General features: G+C 38.8%; 1 protein-coding gene across 2 annotated transcripts; it reads right to left on the reverse strand.

The window, feature by feature from the left end:
• Nucleotides 1-151: 151 nt before the first annotated feature.
• Nucleotides 152-10,015, reverse strand: Or13d1 (olfactory receptor family 13 subfamily D member 1). 2 transcript variants are annotated; one of them, XM_076934967.1, is made up of 3 exons: nucleotides 9,127-10,015; nucleotides 6,198-6,465; nucleotides 152-4,595 (listed from the first exon to the last, which is right to left on the reverse strand). In XM_076934967.1, exon 3 carries the CDS (start codon nucleotides 4,574-4,576, stop codon nucleotides 3,638-3,640), a length of 939 nt encoding a protein of 312 aa, XP_076791082.1. In that variant the 5' UTR covers nucleotides 4,577-4,595; nucleotides 6,198-6,465; nucleotides 9,127-10,015; the 3' UTR covers nucleotides 152-3,637. The 2 variants fall into 2 exon arrangements, with proteins under 2 accessions (XP_076791082.1, XP_076791083.1); XM_076934968.1 differs by having other exon boundaries at nucleotides 152-4,736.
• Between the last annotated feature and the right edge of the window lie 4,654 nt (nucleotides 10,016-14,669).

Here is a 14,669-nt window from a genome sequence, read left to right on the forward strand (position 1 = left end):
GATGTTTCACTTTCTGAGATGGGAAAGCCTCAAAGGAAAGTACTTTGAAGATAGGTAATTAAAGGTTCTGTTTTGAACATGTATTTGAGAATCCATTAGAGTAAGCCTCAGAAGTCACTGTTCTATATATTAATCTTTTATGTTGGCCATTGTCAAATTACAGGTTCAATAAGCTATTACATCTGTGTGTGACTGGGCTGGGTAAACTCTGTCAATCAGTTAGAATCTTCCGATGTCCAGAATAAAGAAAATCATATATACAACCAAGGGAATATCATTTTAATTCACGCTATTGCTGCAGTATTCGCATGCACTAAATATACAAAATGACACTACACACATTTTTTTTTTTTTAAAAAAAATAAATTCTCTTAAAAGAAAAATGAGGTTCAATAGATTGGCTTAGTGAGTAATGATGCTTGCCACTAATGCTAATGACTCAAGTTCCATACCTGGGAAGGAGAGAACTGACTCCTGAAAATTGTCTTCTGACCAACACACTCATGCCACATACACACAGAGACACACACACACACATGCATGCACACACAGAGCAAATAAATAAGTGCAATAAAATTATTTCTTAAAGTGACAAATAGACCACAAAAAGCCAAATAATTCAATGAATCATCTAACATAAGTCCACTCTGTTAATATCTGTGGGATTACAAAGCCAGATACAGATTACAGCTCTTCCCTTAGTGCACATCCAATAAACCAATAGCTGTGCATGTAGTTAAAGAGAGTACAGATCTTTACACAGTTAGCACTCCAGCTTAACTACATTTCTGTAGGAGTTTAAGTGCAGCGAATCAAGGTAGAATGGTAACAACACTTGAGGTCAGAGGAGACATGTTGAGAGGCATGCTCAGTTTGAGAGAGATAGGCTAGAGAGAAAGAGGGTTTTAGATAGAATGACAGCCATAAGGATTGCTCAGGCAACGGCAAAACCTTATTTTTCTTCAGTACAAGAAAGTGAATGGTTCATTCACCCATTCAGCACACACTTTTTTTTTTTTTTTTAAAGGACAATTTATTTTGGCTCATAGTTCATGATGTGGAAGCCGTGGCAACAGGAGCTTAAGGCAGCTGTTGCATCTGTCTACAGTCAGAAAGATGAATGCCTATTCTCAGTTCACTTGTAGCCCAGGTAAAGGTAGTACCACAGTCAGGATAATCCTCCACATGCATACTCAGAGGCTCAGCTCTCAGATGAGTTTTCCCCTCAGTGGCTACTAATTTTTTTTTTTTTTTTCGCTTTTGTATATTTTGTGACAGGTAGTACAGGGTGACCTTAAAGTTAAGATTTGCTTTGGCAAATAATATCGGAGGACAAGAATTCCTTGTGCATGAGTGAGGCATGTGCCTATGTGGTGCATGTACACATGTGTGTGAATGCATTCTCCTGTGTACATGTGAAGGCCATAGGGCAACATTAGGTGTTTTGCATTCTCTCTCTCTCTCTCTCTCTCTCTCTCTCTCTCTCTCTCTCTCTCTCTCTCTGGAGATAGGGTGTCTCATGGAGCCTAGAACTAGGCTGGAAGCTAGCAAGCTCCAGGGATCCTCTTGTCACTGCTTCCATAGAGTTTAAAGGCTTCGGTGAGGCCCTGTCTGTCCTTTGAAATTGGTGCTGGCATCTGATCTCAGGCCCTTATGTTTATGCAGCAAGTTCTCCTACCCACCGAACCACCTCCCTATCTTTTAGGTAAAAAAAAAAAAAAAAAAAAAAAGGCTGAACTTGAGAGTTTTAATAGCTCTTCTCCCATAACAGGCCCACATTTCTCAAGTTCTTTAAAATCCATCTTCCTCTAAATTCCTTGCCTCAGCAGGAGAGCTTATTTTGCATGAAAAAGATTATCCTGGTTAAGAAAGGGAGCAGAGAAGTTGAAAATGGTGGGATGATTGGGTAATAAGAAATGTTGGAAAAGATGTTTCCAGCAGCTGGGAACTAAAACGCAGTGGTGTTTTTTTTTTTTTTTTTTTTTTTTTGTAAGTGTTGCTGTGGTATAGCAGTTTTAAAGAAACTCAAGTAGCAATGTTAAAAGTGCTTTTGGTTGATTCCAATCATGGTTCTTTCTTTGGTAAGGAGGAGCCACATCAACACTAGTTTTATCAGTGTCATGATGCTATTCTAGTTCTCATAACAAGGGCAGACTAGGGGTTGCTTTATTTGGCTTTGTACTGAGCACACATTGTAAACGTACAGCTAGATGCAATTATCAAACACACCACTACTCGAGATATTTGTAAACTGTATTTCAATATTTTAAAATGCATGCTGGTGTGGAAGCTGGTGTGGAAGCTGGTGATGTAGTCAAAATGAAAGCTAGACTCCAGGAAAATATGAACACCCCTCAGCAAATACTGGGAGGTGAGTAGGCTATTTGTGTGCATGGTGAATGGAGATCAGGTGATTATACTTTAGTCATTAAAAGAAGGGAGGGATGGTGAGATGGATCATCAGGCAAATGTTCTTTCTGCCAAGCCTGATGACCTGTATTTGATAAATTCCCTAAAGCCCACGATAGATAGAACTGACTTGTACCAGTTTTCAACTGACCTTTGCACTTGCACTGTGGCATGCATGTACACATGTACATGAACACAAAATGGATAAACACATGTGTTTAAAAAAAAAAAAACGATACTGGATATTTGGGGCTCAGTTAAATCTTTTAACCTTTCCTCAAAAATAAGAATGGGGGAAAATAGGAATAAGGAGTTTGCAAGGTAATATTCAGTTATGGATATATGTTTGTGAATACCAAGAATCTCACTAAAAAATGGGGAAACACTGTAGAAAGGTAGTTTACTGACTCATAACCAAAAGAATATTTGTGAATTTTGCTTTAGCCACAGCTGGATCAAGGAGTTAAAGAGGCAGCAGCAGACACCCTCTCTTCTTGAATTTCTCTCTTGCCTTCATCTGGGCCTTTTCTGGATTCTAGCAAAGACTGGGCCTCAGATCCTGCTTCTTCATCAAGCTCAGAAAGACTGCAGCTTTTCTCAAACTGCAGCAACATTCGAGACTGAATGTGGCTCACCTGACCTGGCTGACTTGGGTAGTAGCATCAGTCACAGGGTTGGAGAGTGTCATTTAATCAGTTAGGTGTGTGCTCACTGCTTACTGCTATTGCTAGGAGGTAAGGTTAGCTTTTCCCAGCACCACACCAGACTCAAAGCAAAAGCCATTGAGTTGTAAATGGAAAGGATACTTTCTTTTACTCTTAGAGGGGATTCTAGGCCATAGAATAATGGGTGTTGTGTTATAAATGAATGAAAAATAGATTAGAAGGAAAAAAAGTAGAAGATGAGTGGATGAATAGAAGAACAAGAAAGAAGTGGCAGAGAGTAGAGCAAGGCAAACATGGAGAAAAAAAAAGAAATGGAGGTGAGAAGGGAGACAGAAGGAACAAGAAAGACTGACTTGATGGAAATGTACTCCAAAGGACTGAGAGAAGAGCTGCACACAGCTGGGGAGACTGCAGACACTACATTATTCAGAAGGTTTACACAACGTATGTATCTTGAGTATCTTGAAGAGAACAGTAGCTTCATCCTTGGCCTTTCAAGCAGACTTCAAAAACACAGCATGTCCTCTGATCCCAAGGCTGAGTTTCACAGACCCCAAGGCCTTTCAGATTTTCCACAGATACAAATATTTGCTCAAAATTTTCTTCACAGCTTCTTTCACCTCCTTATTCCTCAAGCTGTAGATGATGGGATTCAACATTGGAGTCACAATTCCATAAGCCAGCCCAATGATTTCATCAGATACTTTGGTGTACTTTGACTTAGGTTTCATATACATAAAAAGGGCTGAACCGTAGAATAAGATGACCACAGTTAAGTGGGCTGAACAGGTAGAAAAGGCTTTTTTTCTTCCTTCAGCAGAATTAATTTTCAGGATGGAAGAAAGGATAAAAATATAGGACACAAAAATTAACAGCAGAGGAATCATCAACAAAACAATACTGGCCACTGTCATGATAAGCACATTCATGGTGATATCTGAGCAAACAAGTTTAAGAAGAGCCAGAATCTCACAGGTAAGGTGATCAATGACATTATTACCACAGAAAGGTAGCACCATTGTCAAGACTGTTTGCACTAGAGAGTTCAGACTGCCTATGACCCACGACCACACAGCCATGTGCACATATAACACCTTGTTCATGATTATAGGGTACCTCAGTGGATTGCAAATGGCTGCATACCTATCATAGGCCATCACAGCCAGGAGGACACACTCTGTAGAGCCCAAGCCAAGGGAAATAACCATTTGTAGAGCACAACCAAGGAAGGAGATGGATTTTCTCTCTGACATAAACATGATGAGCATTTGAGGAATGGATGAGGATGTGTAGCAGATGTCCAAAAAAGAGAGATTCCCAAGAAAAAAGTACATGGGGGTATGGAGTCGAGAATCCAGGACACTAATGATAATGAGCAGACTGTTTCCCAGGAGGATGATCAAGTACATAATGAGGCAGAGCACAAACAGGAAAAGCTGGAGTTCTGGATACTGGGAAAGTCCCATGAGAAAGAATTCTGTCACCGCAGAGTAATTTCCCATCTTCACCTACTCAGCTCACCTGCAGAATTTATATAAGTACATGACTGAAGAAAACTTAGGTTTTTCATCACGATTCATAGGATAACTTTCACATGTATTATCTTCTTTGGTTCTTAAGAAAGTTCCCAAAATCAGCAATGGTAGGGCTATTATGTTTTCACTAATTATGAAAGAGACACAGAGACAGGCAATATTGCTTAGCATCAAATGGCAGCAGAGACCTAGAATTGTACTAGGGAGTATCATGTTTCCAATTGTATGTAATCTCAGGTCAAACTTCTTTTAAGCGTGGTCCTATAGGTATTTTTTATTACTAGGCTAATGTCAGCTAGAGACCAATAATGTTTTGTGAATTACATTAGATGGAATCTTCTGGATGATATAGTAGATAGCTCCAATATGTCACTGATAGATGAATATATATAATAAATTACATAATAAAATATAACTATTTTAAGTTTATGATCATATTCAATAAATTATATTTTTAAGTCCAGTTTACTGACAATGAAAAAGTTGATTTAATTAAAATTTTTTAGATGACTTAGATGTGGTAGTACACACATTTAATTTCAGCACTTGGTTGGCCAAGACCAAGACATAGACAGAGGCATAATGAATCTCTGTGAGTTTGAGGCTAGCCTGGACTACTCAGCAATGTCCAGACCAGTCAGAGTTACATAATGAGACCCTGTCTCAAAAAAAACTTTCTTATTTTAGAGTAAGAGGATTAAAGTTATGCTGGTTTTTTTTTTTTCAGCCTGGAATCCACTCTCCTTTAACTGCAACCACCAAGGACTACATTTCTCCTTTTTACAATTTCCTAGTTGCTTTAAATTCTCTATTTTTTCTCTTCCACTTGCCTCTTAGACTTAATTTTTGTTTTACCAAATAAGCTAATCTAGTTTCATATGTAATTACTAGTATATACTTTAATTTCAATTTTCGTATTTGTTGCTTTAAGTGACATTCCAAGATATTCCACAATGGTTTTGCTTGGGCTATGAAGCTTTTGTATGTGATGAAATTGATGGCTAATTTTTGAGCACTTTTTTGTAACCTAATTATACTGTTGCAAGCTGATCGAGTACTTTAGCTCATTAAGCCTGGCTATAGAAACCAGTAGACCGGATTGTGTCTCACAGACTCCCACACTACTTCTCAGCAAGAAAAGAGTATTAGGAAGAAGTTCCTTCTTGCTGGGTCAAACTTGATAGCAAGCGTCCCTTGTTTTACTTTTAGTTGTAAGTGTGCTATAGAAGCCTGGACCACAGCCTCCTCCTGTAAACCTTGCATAGTTATTGGGATTAGTATCATCAAGAATAGTGATGTGAGGATCCTCCCCATCTGACTTGCTTCTACTAACCATGCACCTGGAATCCTCTAGCCTTGGTTTTCATCTGCCAATCAACACACACTTTAGAGTCTTAAGTGGTCTAGTCCTTACTTTTTCTTCCATTTCCACATGGCTTATCTTTCTGTTCCATTTTGTCCACTTAAAACTGTAGCCCTACAACATTAAAGACTCAACCTTGTGTTGTTTCCCCCATATTTACTTTTTAGGGTGTCTAAAAACAGGATGATAAACTAATTATATAAAGGAGTGTACCCTGTAGCTTACCACCCCGTCACAACTTCTGTTTCCAGGGTTGTGCCAGAATGAAATTCTTTTCTTCTTCTGATCATATTCTTATCCCATATCACACATTTCCTTGGCTCTTTTGTATCCACAGAGCTTTACGACATGGGTGAAGGGCTTACTGCTTGGCTGGTTGTAGGTAAGGGCACCCTCATCTTCTTATGTGGAACAGAACTGGAAAAACATTTTCTCTCCATTTCCTTTCCAAGTCCATTCTTTTCCCATAGAGAATATCACCCGGACAGCGATTCTGGCAAAGGTTAAAACAGAAATGATGGCAATTGGATCTTAGCACATTAGGAAATACTCTTTTCTCCTTGTACTTTACTTTGCTATCTAGCCACACAACGACCGACAACCACAGCGGAAAAAGTGAAGGCTGAATTTTTGATTTTAGAGAAAGGGAAAATAAAGGGAAGATTAAAGACAGAGTACTTACAAGTGTGAATACAGAAGCTGTGTAGAATGGCAGTGGGGCTGTTGATGACACAGGGGTGAAGGGACTGTGGCATCTTTTCTTTGTTTAAAAAATGGATCCAGGCAAGGTAGGATATTGTTTTTAGATAGAGGATGATGCAGAGAAATGGAAATCAGTAAACACACAAAACAAACTAAAACCCACCCAGCACACACACGCACACAACGCCTGTCTTGATTCCTCACTGCCCTCTTCCCATTTCTGCAATTTCATTGTACTGTGATGAGACCCAGGAAGGAGTTCTTGTCTTCCACAGGTGGTTTTTCTCTCTGGTGAATTGTATCAGTTTCTCCTAAAGCACTGATAGAAATAAAATGCAAGGAAAGACAATGTATATGCTATAGTATGCAACCTCAAGGTTAGCCTGTGCAACAATCAGGCTCATTCCTACCTCTCTTGAAATTAGAAAGTTTGAAATCACAAACTATGCCAGGCACACTAGGATTCACAATAGGCTCTGTTGTGAGTATTCTTTTGTTTGTATTTTGCTTTAAAACAGACACAGGGTTCAGCATGCTTATGGTAGGCACTTACGCTTTTAAAAAAGTAATTTATGTGCTAATACCATATATTCATATAAAAAACATTATAGTTTATTAAACGAAAATAGACTTTTACCTAAATCTGTCATAGCGAAGACAATAAAATTCTAATAAATTCAATTTATAGACATGCATACAGGGGACATTAAACTATATGTTAAAAATTATGTCATTTATTTTTATTAATTCACAAAATTTCAAATTCATGCCTGAAAATTTAGTATAATATGTGAAACAAACAGGTTAAAAACAAACAAACAAACAAACAAACAACCCCAACAGATTTCTATCAGCTATCTAAGTAGATATCAAAGAGTGTTTGATGGCCCAACAAAATCCTTTCTTGATGTAAACTTTTGATAATTTAGACCTAGGGAAAAAGTCATTAAGATGTTAAAGATGAGTTTTGGCAAACTGTTGATCAGCACAATTCCTACTGATGAGAGTCTAGAGGTGTGTTCCTAAAATTCATTACAAATTTATTAACATTTCCCCCAAACATCTAATAATATAATAAACAAAATAAATAACCATGTATATGCTATTATTATTTTAACTTAAATTACATTTTAGTAGTTGCTACTATTTTTCCTTCAGGATACAGATACCTTTCATGTGAAGGTCATGGTGTAACAAGGAAAAACACATGGTGTCACATACATAACCCATGAAAATTGTAGTCTTAAGAGAAAGATTAAGGACAATGGATGATGATGCTCACAATAACACACGAATAATAAAACTTTCTGATTCTGTAAACGATGATGACTTTTATATACATGCCTAGAGAAGTTGAGATTTTTATCTATAAAACAGGACTTAAGGTATTAATAATCTAATCTTATTTTTCAAATAAATTTTAATTAACCTTATTTTTTAATTATGAGCACCAGAAAGGCCATTTTCAAATTTTCCTCAGAGGAGAACCCAGAACATTGATGTGGGTTCTCTCTAAAATCCAAACAGGAAACAAAACAAAATGGTCAGGAACCTGGAGAAAGGCTTTATGCTGCTTCTGATACCACGGATGGGTACAGTGCCTTTTGATGCTCTGATTTTACCTGACAAATCTCAGACAGATAGCAGATCAGCAGACAGATCTATACAGCTTCAATTATGGTAAAGTAATTCTCTAACTCAGTATTTAGAATGTGTTCCTGTTTAGCAGTACAGGAAGTAGCGCTGTAACCTTCCAGCAGTGTCACACACAGGGGAGAAAAAGAGGAGAGCCTTGTGGTTAGGAAGGAGAGGGGGAAACACCCAGGGAGTGTGGTTTCTGCTGTTCTAGCTCTTCTTTCTGTGGTAGGGAACATTTTGGTTCCTGCTTTTTCAGGCTGTATGGATGTGTGTCTATTGGCTTGGGTGGAGATTGGTCCTTATTATTATGCGTCAGCAAAGGAAGAAACAAAATGTGGGTCATGAAGCATTTGCGCGTCTCCCCCATGCCCCTCCCCCTTTCAGCCAGCAGGAAATTCTAGCACATCCTTTGTAAAGGGTGTTGTTCTCTTAGATCCTGACTGCAGCCCAAGGAATCATCTGAGCAGTTTAGCATTCATTCACCCTGTAAGGTTTCTTCAGGAGAACAGTAATGGGGGGGAGGGGGCATTTTGTGTCTTCCTTTATCCAGTTTTTTTTTTTTTTTTTCCAGTTGTTGAGCGTGTCTTTGTTCCTGACATGAAAGATGTTTGTCTAAAGAGATGAGTTCCCAGGAGGTCTAGAAGTTAATGCTAAAAGCACAGGGAAGGAAGATTTCTCTTTTCTTTTGCTTTCTTTCCTTTCCTTTTTTCCCCCCCCCCCCCCCTCTCTCCAGTTCTCACTACTACTCTCAACAAGTGGATATAGAGTACGTACTTTCATTGCTGAGAATACCACCGGAGCTTGATTCTCTTACCTTATGTACTCTTCCTCTGTGCAAAGGCCTACTTGTAGGATTGATTAGAACAAGCAATTCCTCCAATTACTGCTAGGGCATAGCTGTAGCAGCCTTCTGTGGTATCCTTACTAACCTTTCTAACATCAGATAGTATCCTTATCTCCTGTTCTTCTGTTGATAAGGTGTTTTTTTACAAAGTACTGTGTTGCTTCAGAAGAGTTATTATGGGGACAGGAGACTTTATTCAGAGGTGCTGTCAGCTGTACAAACCCTGCACAACACTTAACCCAAGCATGATATAGATAGAAGAGCAGTGCCCAAACCATTGCGTTGTCATAAAGATTTACATGACAGCCGAAAGATCTTGGCCAGAGAGAGTAAACAGTATATGGTATGTCCAATTCCTAGGCTACTATCCTTTCATATTCTAAAGTAAGCAGAAGCCGATTTAAAATTATATCCACACATAGCAATGTATTTCCCTCAGGAAATCATTTTCTATATAATTAACAAAATTTTCAAAGAAAATAAAATTATTCTGGATCCTGATTTCTTACAGGATCTTTTCTTTCTGAAAATAACTGTTACCCCCTCTGTTCTAATCTACCTCATTTAAGTATCAGCATAGGGCTCTCAGCTTATCCACATCTAATAGATTACATAGTTGATTGGTATCACAGCCTTCAGCCAAGGGAAATATCATAGAAATGAGCACAGTGGATGTTCCCAGTTACATAGCTTGAATTAGAACAATCTCTCTGAGCTATAATTAATTGGTAGAATTCTGACATGAGTAACCCAGAGCCTAGATGGCAGCTAGGTGGTAGTGGTGGTGGTGGTGGTGTGTGTGTGTCCAGGGCAAATATGTCAACCTGCCACCTCTCCACTCTTTAACCTCTGGGCACTAAGTATTTTCAGGGGACCTCACAGTGCCTCTAGCAGCCAATTTAAAAACAACTCTGTTTTCTTCTCAGAGATCCTATAATCCCACAAGTAATTTAAAGTTGAACATTTAAATCTTCCTACAGATAACAATTTTTAGAATATTAAGGACAAAGACCTAATTTATCTAACTCATTAAATAGCATTTTTTCTTCTTTCAATGTTTTCCCCCTCATTGTAGGGACAATGTAGTTCATTGTCAAATATCGCAACATCCAGGAAAGGACAAAGTTGCATATAAAAGTGTTATATACTTTCTGATAAAGCTGCTGATATTTTGGTAGATTTTTTCTGTGTATACTTCATATAGTAAATGGCTCCTCATTGCTATGACAAAATAAAGGTGAAAATCACTTTAGAAGAGGAAAAATGTATCAGGGATGATTGTTTTGAGGGTTTTTCAATTCATGCTCTGGGCTCAGTGAGGCTGAGGTGAGGCTGAATATTATGATGTGAAGCAAATAGCAGCACACCTATGGTAGGAGAGAGAGAGAGAGAGAGAAAGAAGAAGAAGAAGAAGAAGAAGAAGAAGAAGAAGAAGAAGAAGAAGAAGAAGAGGAGGAGGAGGAGGAGGAGGAGGAGGAGGAGGAGGAGGAGGAGGAGGAGGAGGAGGAGGAGGAGGAGGAGGAGAGGAGAGAGGCAGAGAGGCAGAGAGGCAGAGACAGAAATAGAGAGAGACAGAGGGAGAGACAGAGACAGGCAAAGAGAGACACAGAGAGAAAAAGGGAAAGAGAGACTTCAGAGACTTTTCAAAGGCACTCCATGGTGACATAGTTTCTCCAAATTAGGCTTTTTTTTTCTTATATCCCATTCAACTAAGAAGTCACCAATACACTGATGAGTTCAGCACTCCTATTAGCCCAGCACAGCTCAGCATCCCTATCAACGAGATACTAGGACATCAACACAGGAGACTTTGGGGACATTTTGTGTCCAAATAGGTCCTGGACAGGCGAGGTGGTTGAGTGGCTAAGAGTACCCATTGTTTTTGCAGAGGGCCCATGTTTGGTTCCCAGAACCCACATGGTGGCTCACAACCACACATAATTTCAGCTTCTGGAAATACAATGCCTTCTGTGTCCTATGAACTCCAGGCATGCATAGGGTGCATCCACATACATACAGGCAAAATACTCACATCCATAAAATAAGTAAGTTTTAATTTAAAAAACTGCATAGGTCCTGAATGTGTACTGACTTTTGTCACTGTTCCCTGAACAGTACGGTGTGACAACATTCATAGCATCTACACTGTGTTAAGTATACAAGTAACTTAGAAGTAATTTTATGTTTATGTGAGGATGTGCGTAGTTATATGCAATTTCTATAACATTTATATATAAATTATCCAAACAGGTTTTGGAATCAGCTTGGTGTTTTGGAACCAATGCTTTACAGATCCTAAAAGGTAGCTATTATTATACTTATTCATAAAAAGGGTGTAATCCAGATATGAGAGATAGAAGAGATGTAGAGAGGAAAGGTGTGAGGAAGGGCACCTTGGGACTTCCATGAACTTTTGTATGTCATGCTCCATATGTTTAGAAGTTCTCTGAAATCTGTCACTTGGGTTTTTGATGGAGGATTTACTATGTAAGAGTACTTGATTAATGATTGGCTATTGATGATCAACCTAATTATCAGTTTCTCTTTCTTTCCCAAAAATACAGGGCAGAGAGAAGAAGGTCTGGGGAATGGAAGATCCAACCCCTGAACTCTGTGTCTCTTCCTAGCATAAAAATACTGATCTGTAGTTTGTCTTTTTGTTGTTGATGTTTTTTATTGCTCCTTTGATCTTTCCATTCCATAACTTCAAAAATATCTCACTTAGCTTTTAATTATGTGGTCCCAGATTTCTTATCTTTATTGATTTGTGTGTGTGTGTGTGTGTGTGTGTGTGTGTGAATTTGTGCCCATGCACATGCCGCGGAACACCTGTGGAGGTCAGAGAAAAGCTTGTAATAGTTAATCCTATAAACTTATAAGTTTTGGGGCTAGAATTCATGTCATTAGGCTTGGTGGCAAGCATCTTTACCCGTGGAGCTACCTTACTGACCTCATACCAGTTTCGTGTGTCTGTTGTAATCATTATGTCTTGGGTTTCACATTTACTTGTTATCTCTTTAATTCATACAAAATCTGCTTGTTAGCAAACAGGCCCCAGGCAGAAAAACGAATGTTGATGAGACCGTGGGAGATAAGAAAACTGAATGGAGGACACACTGATGGTGTAGCTGTAGTATGTAACTATAGAGACCATGTTGATAAGTTTTAGCCTGAGCAGACAAATGAGCTTCTATCTCCATTCCTTAAAAGTATAATAAGTCCATATCTGATTTCAAGGTGATGAAACAATTTTTTTCTAGACTATCAGAAAACTAATAATTAGGATTAAAGATAGCTGTGTAAATAGTTTTAGGGAATGGCAAAGCCGGTGTCTAGTTCTTAACTATATTGTTAGCTTGTCTTTAGAAGGATAAAAATGGACAGGAACACCAGTTTCCTGGGAGAAGGATAAAAAATGGTATTTGAATGACATTTATTTAAGAGAGAGAGCAGGACCTAGGAGTTAGGAAATTTGAGCAGTGTGTGTACATCTCTCAAGGGGAAACCATGGATTGATGTGTGAGAGCTCAGCCTGAGGCAGAGTGACAAAAAGGAGAAGCCAGGGCAAGCTCTATTGCACAGACAGTTGACACCAGCAAAATTGGTCTCAGAGACTTAATCCTTAGGCATTGATCTGCCATTTTTACAGTAGGATGTAACACCTGACAGGGGGCTCAAGTAACTCTTGGGGTCTGTGGAAGAAACAGCAATAGTTCCTGAAGAAATTGTTGCCTCAGTTAATGAAACCAGGGAGAGAAGATGAGATGGTAGATTAGGGCTTGAAACATTGAAGGCTTGCACTTGATCATGACCCAAAGCCATCTTAATTGTTTCTTCTGGTCATTTTCAAGCAGGTTGCAATATATAGCTGTGGGTGATATTTATGTGATGATTAGACATACAAGTGTCCTTTGAATTCATGCTTTGAAATCTTAACTAAAGAGTGATGGCTGAAAGATTTCAATATCAATTTGTTAATTGATAAATCCAAGACACGAAGCTTCTACACCTTTAATGATATTTGAACCTGTAGCAAGATTTATTTTAGGCAAAGTTAAACAACATTTACCTTGATGTGTGGAAAGAGACCCATCATTGCACAGTATTTTTTCCCCATTTTATTGAAAATAAGAGGCAGGGGATTTTGGAAGGGTTGGATCATGAGGATGGGGCCCTTCTGAGTGTGATTGGTTTCCTTATAAGAGAGATCCCTGAAGAGCTCTCCTCTTTTCTCTTCCACGTGAGGATGTGGGCCTTTGTTAGATGGTTGAATCTGCCGATACCTTCAGGTTGGTCTTTCCAGCCTCCAGAATCTCAACAAAGTAATTTCTGCTTTTTATGCACTCCTCAGTGTCTTAGGTGTTTTGTTAGAGCAGCCTAAGTGTACTAGAGAGTGAATGTTTTCTTTCCCTCATTTGGAGTTTCTGAAAAAGGATTGTTTGGCTTTATTATTGTGAGGAGTACTATTCAGTGACCTAGGTCCCACACTCCTTCCAGCGTATGGGAGTGGCAGGAGCTGTTAATAAAGCTGGATGGGACAGATTAGGCTTGGAATGAATTCCAGGAGAGTCTTGGTTAGGGCTATGATTTAGCCAATAGGACTTTAGGATAACTAGTTTCTCTAAAACCCACTGTAATGACTTGAATGAGAAAGGTCCCCCCTAGGCTCATTTGTTTGAATTCTCAGTCCCCAGTGTGTGGAGCTGTTTGGGAAGATTTAGGAGGGAGGGATGGATTGGAGGTGTGTCACTGGGAGGCAGGCTTTGAGGTTTCTGAGCCACTGGGTTCCCTACCTCCCGCCTTGTGCTTGTGGATCAAGATGTAAGCTGTCAGCTACTGCTCCAGCGCCATCCCTGCATTGATGCTTTTGGCCATGATCGTTATGGATTCTAACCCTCTCTATCTATAAGCCCTCAACAAATTCTCTCTTTTATGAGTTGTCTTGGTTGTCATGCCTTATCACAGCAATAGGAGAGTAATTAAGACTCATACCATATGTACTCAGTTAAATTTGCTTATTTCACATTTCTAGATAATACTCATAACTTTTTAATCTGTCTGAAATAAATTATAAGAATATATTGTATTATCTTATTTCTATATTTATTTTATTTTACTCAGCATGCCTTTCTTTTACAGAATTGTTTATAAAAATCTTTGGTTTTGTTTTTTATCTTTCATTTATTATGAAACATAGCTTCTAGAGTAATTACATCAATTTACTTAATTCTTTTGTCCATCAAATATTTGAATCATGATATTGTAGTACCAGGGAAATGTTAGTGATTTCCCCCCTCCCCCCAAACAGACAGGAGCCAATCTGATGTAACTCACAGAGGGTCTTTATTCTATTTGAGCTAGCTCGGGCTCCTCCAATGCACCACTGTCATGCAGGATGGTTTTGGTGGTGTTGGGAAGCCCCGAATATCTATCCGGGCAAGGCTTTATAGTAAGCAGCAAGCAGGGGGTAAGCGTGCAAGCATCTAATTGGAAAGCTACTGTGGGTTTTTAAC

Source organism: Arvicanthis niloticus, chromosome 5 (genome assembly GCF_011762505.2).
Source record: "Arvicanthis niloticus isolate mArvNil1 chromosome 5, mArvNil1.pat.X, whole genome shotgun sequence".
In the NCBI taxonomy this organism is placed as follows: domain Eukaryota; kingdom Metazoa; phylum Chordata; class Mammalia; order Rodentia; family Muridae; genus Arvicanthis; species Arvicanthis niloticus.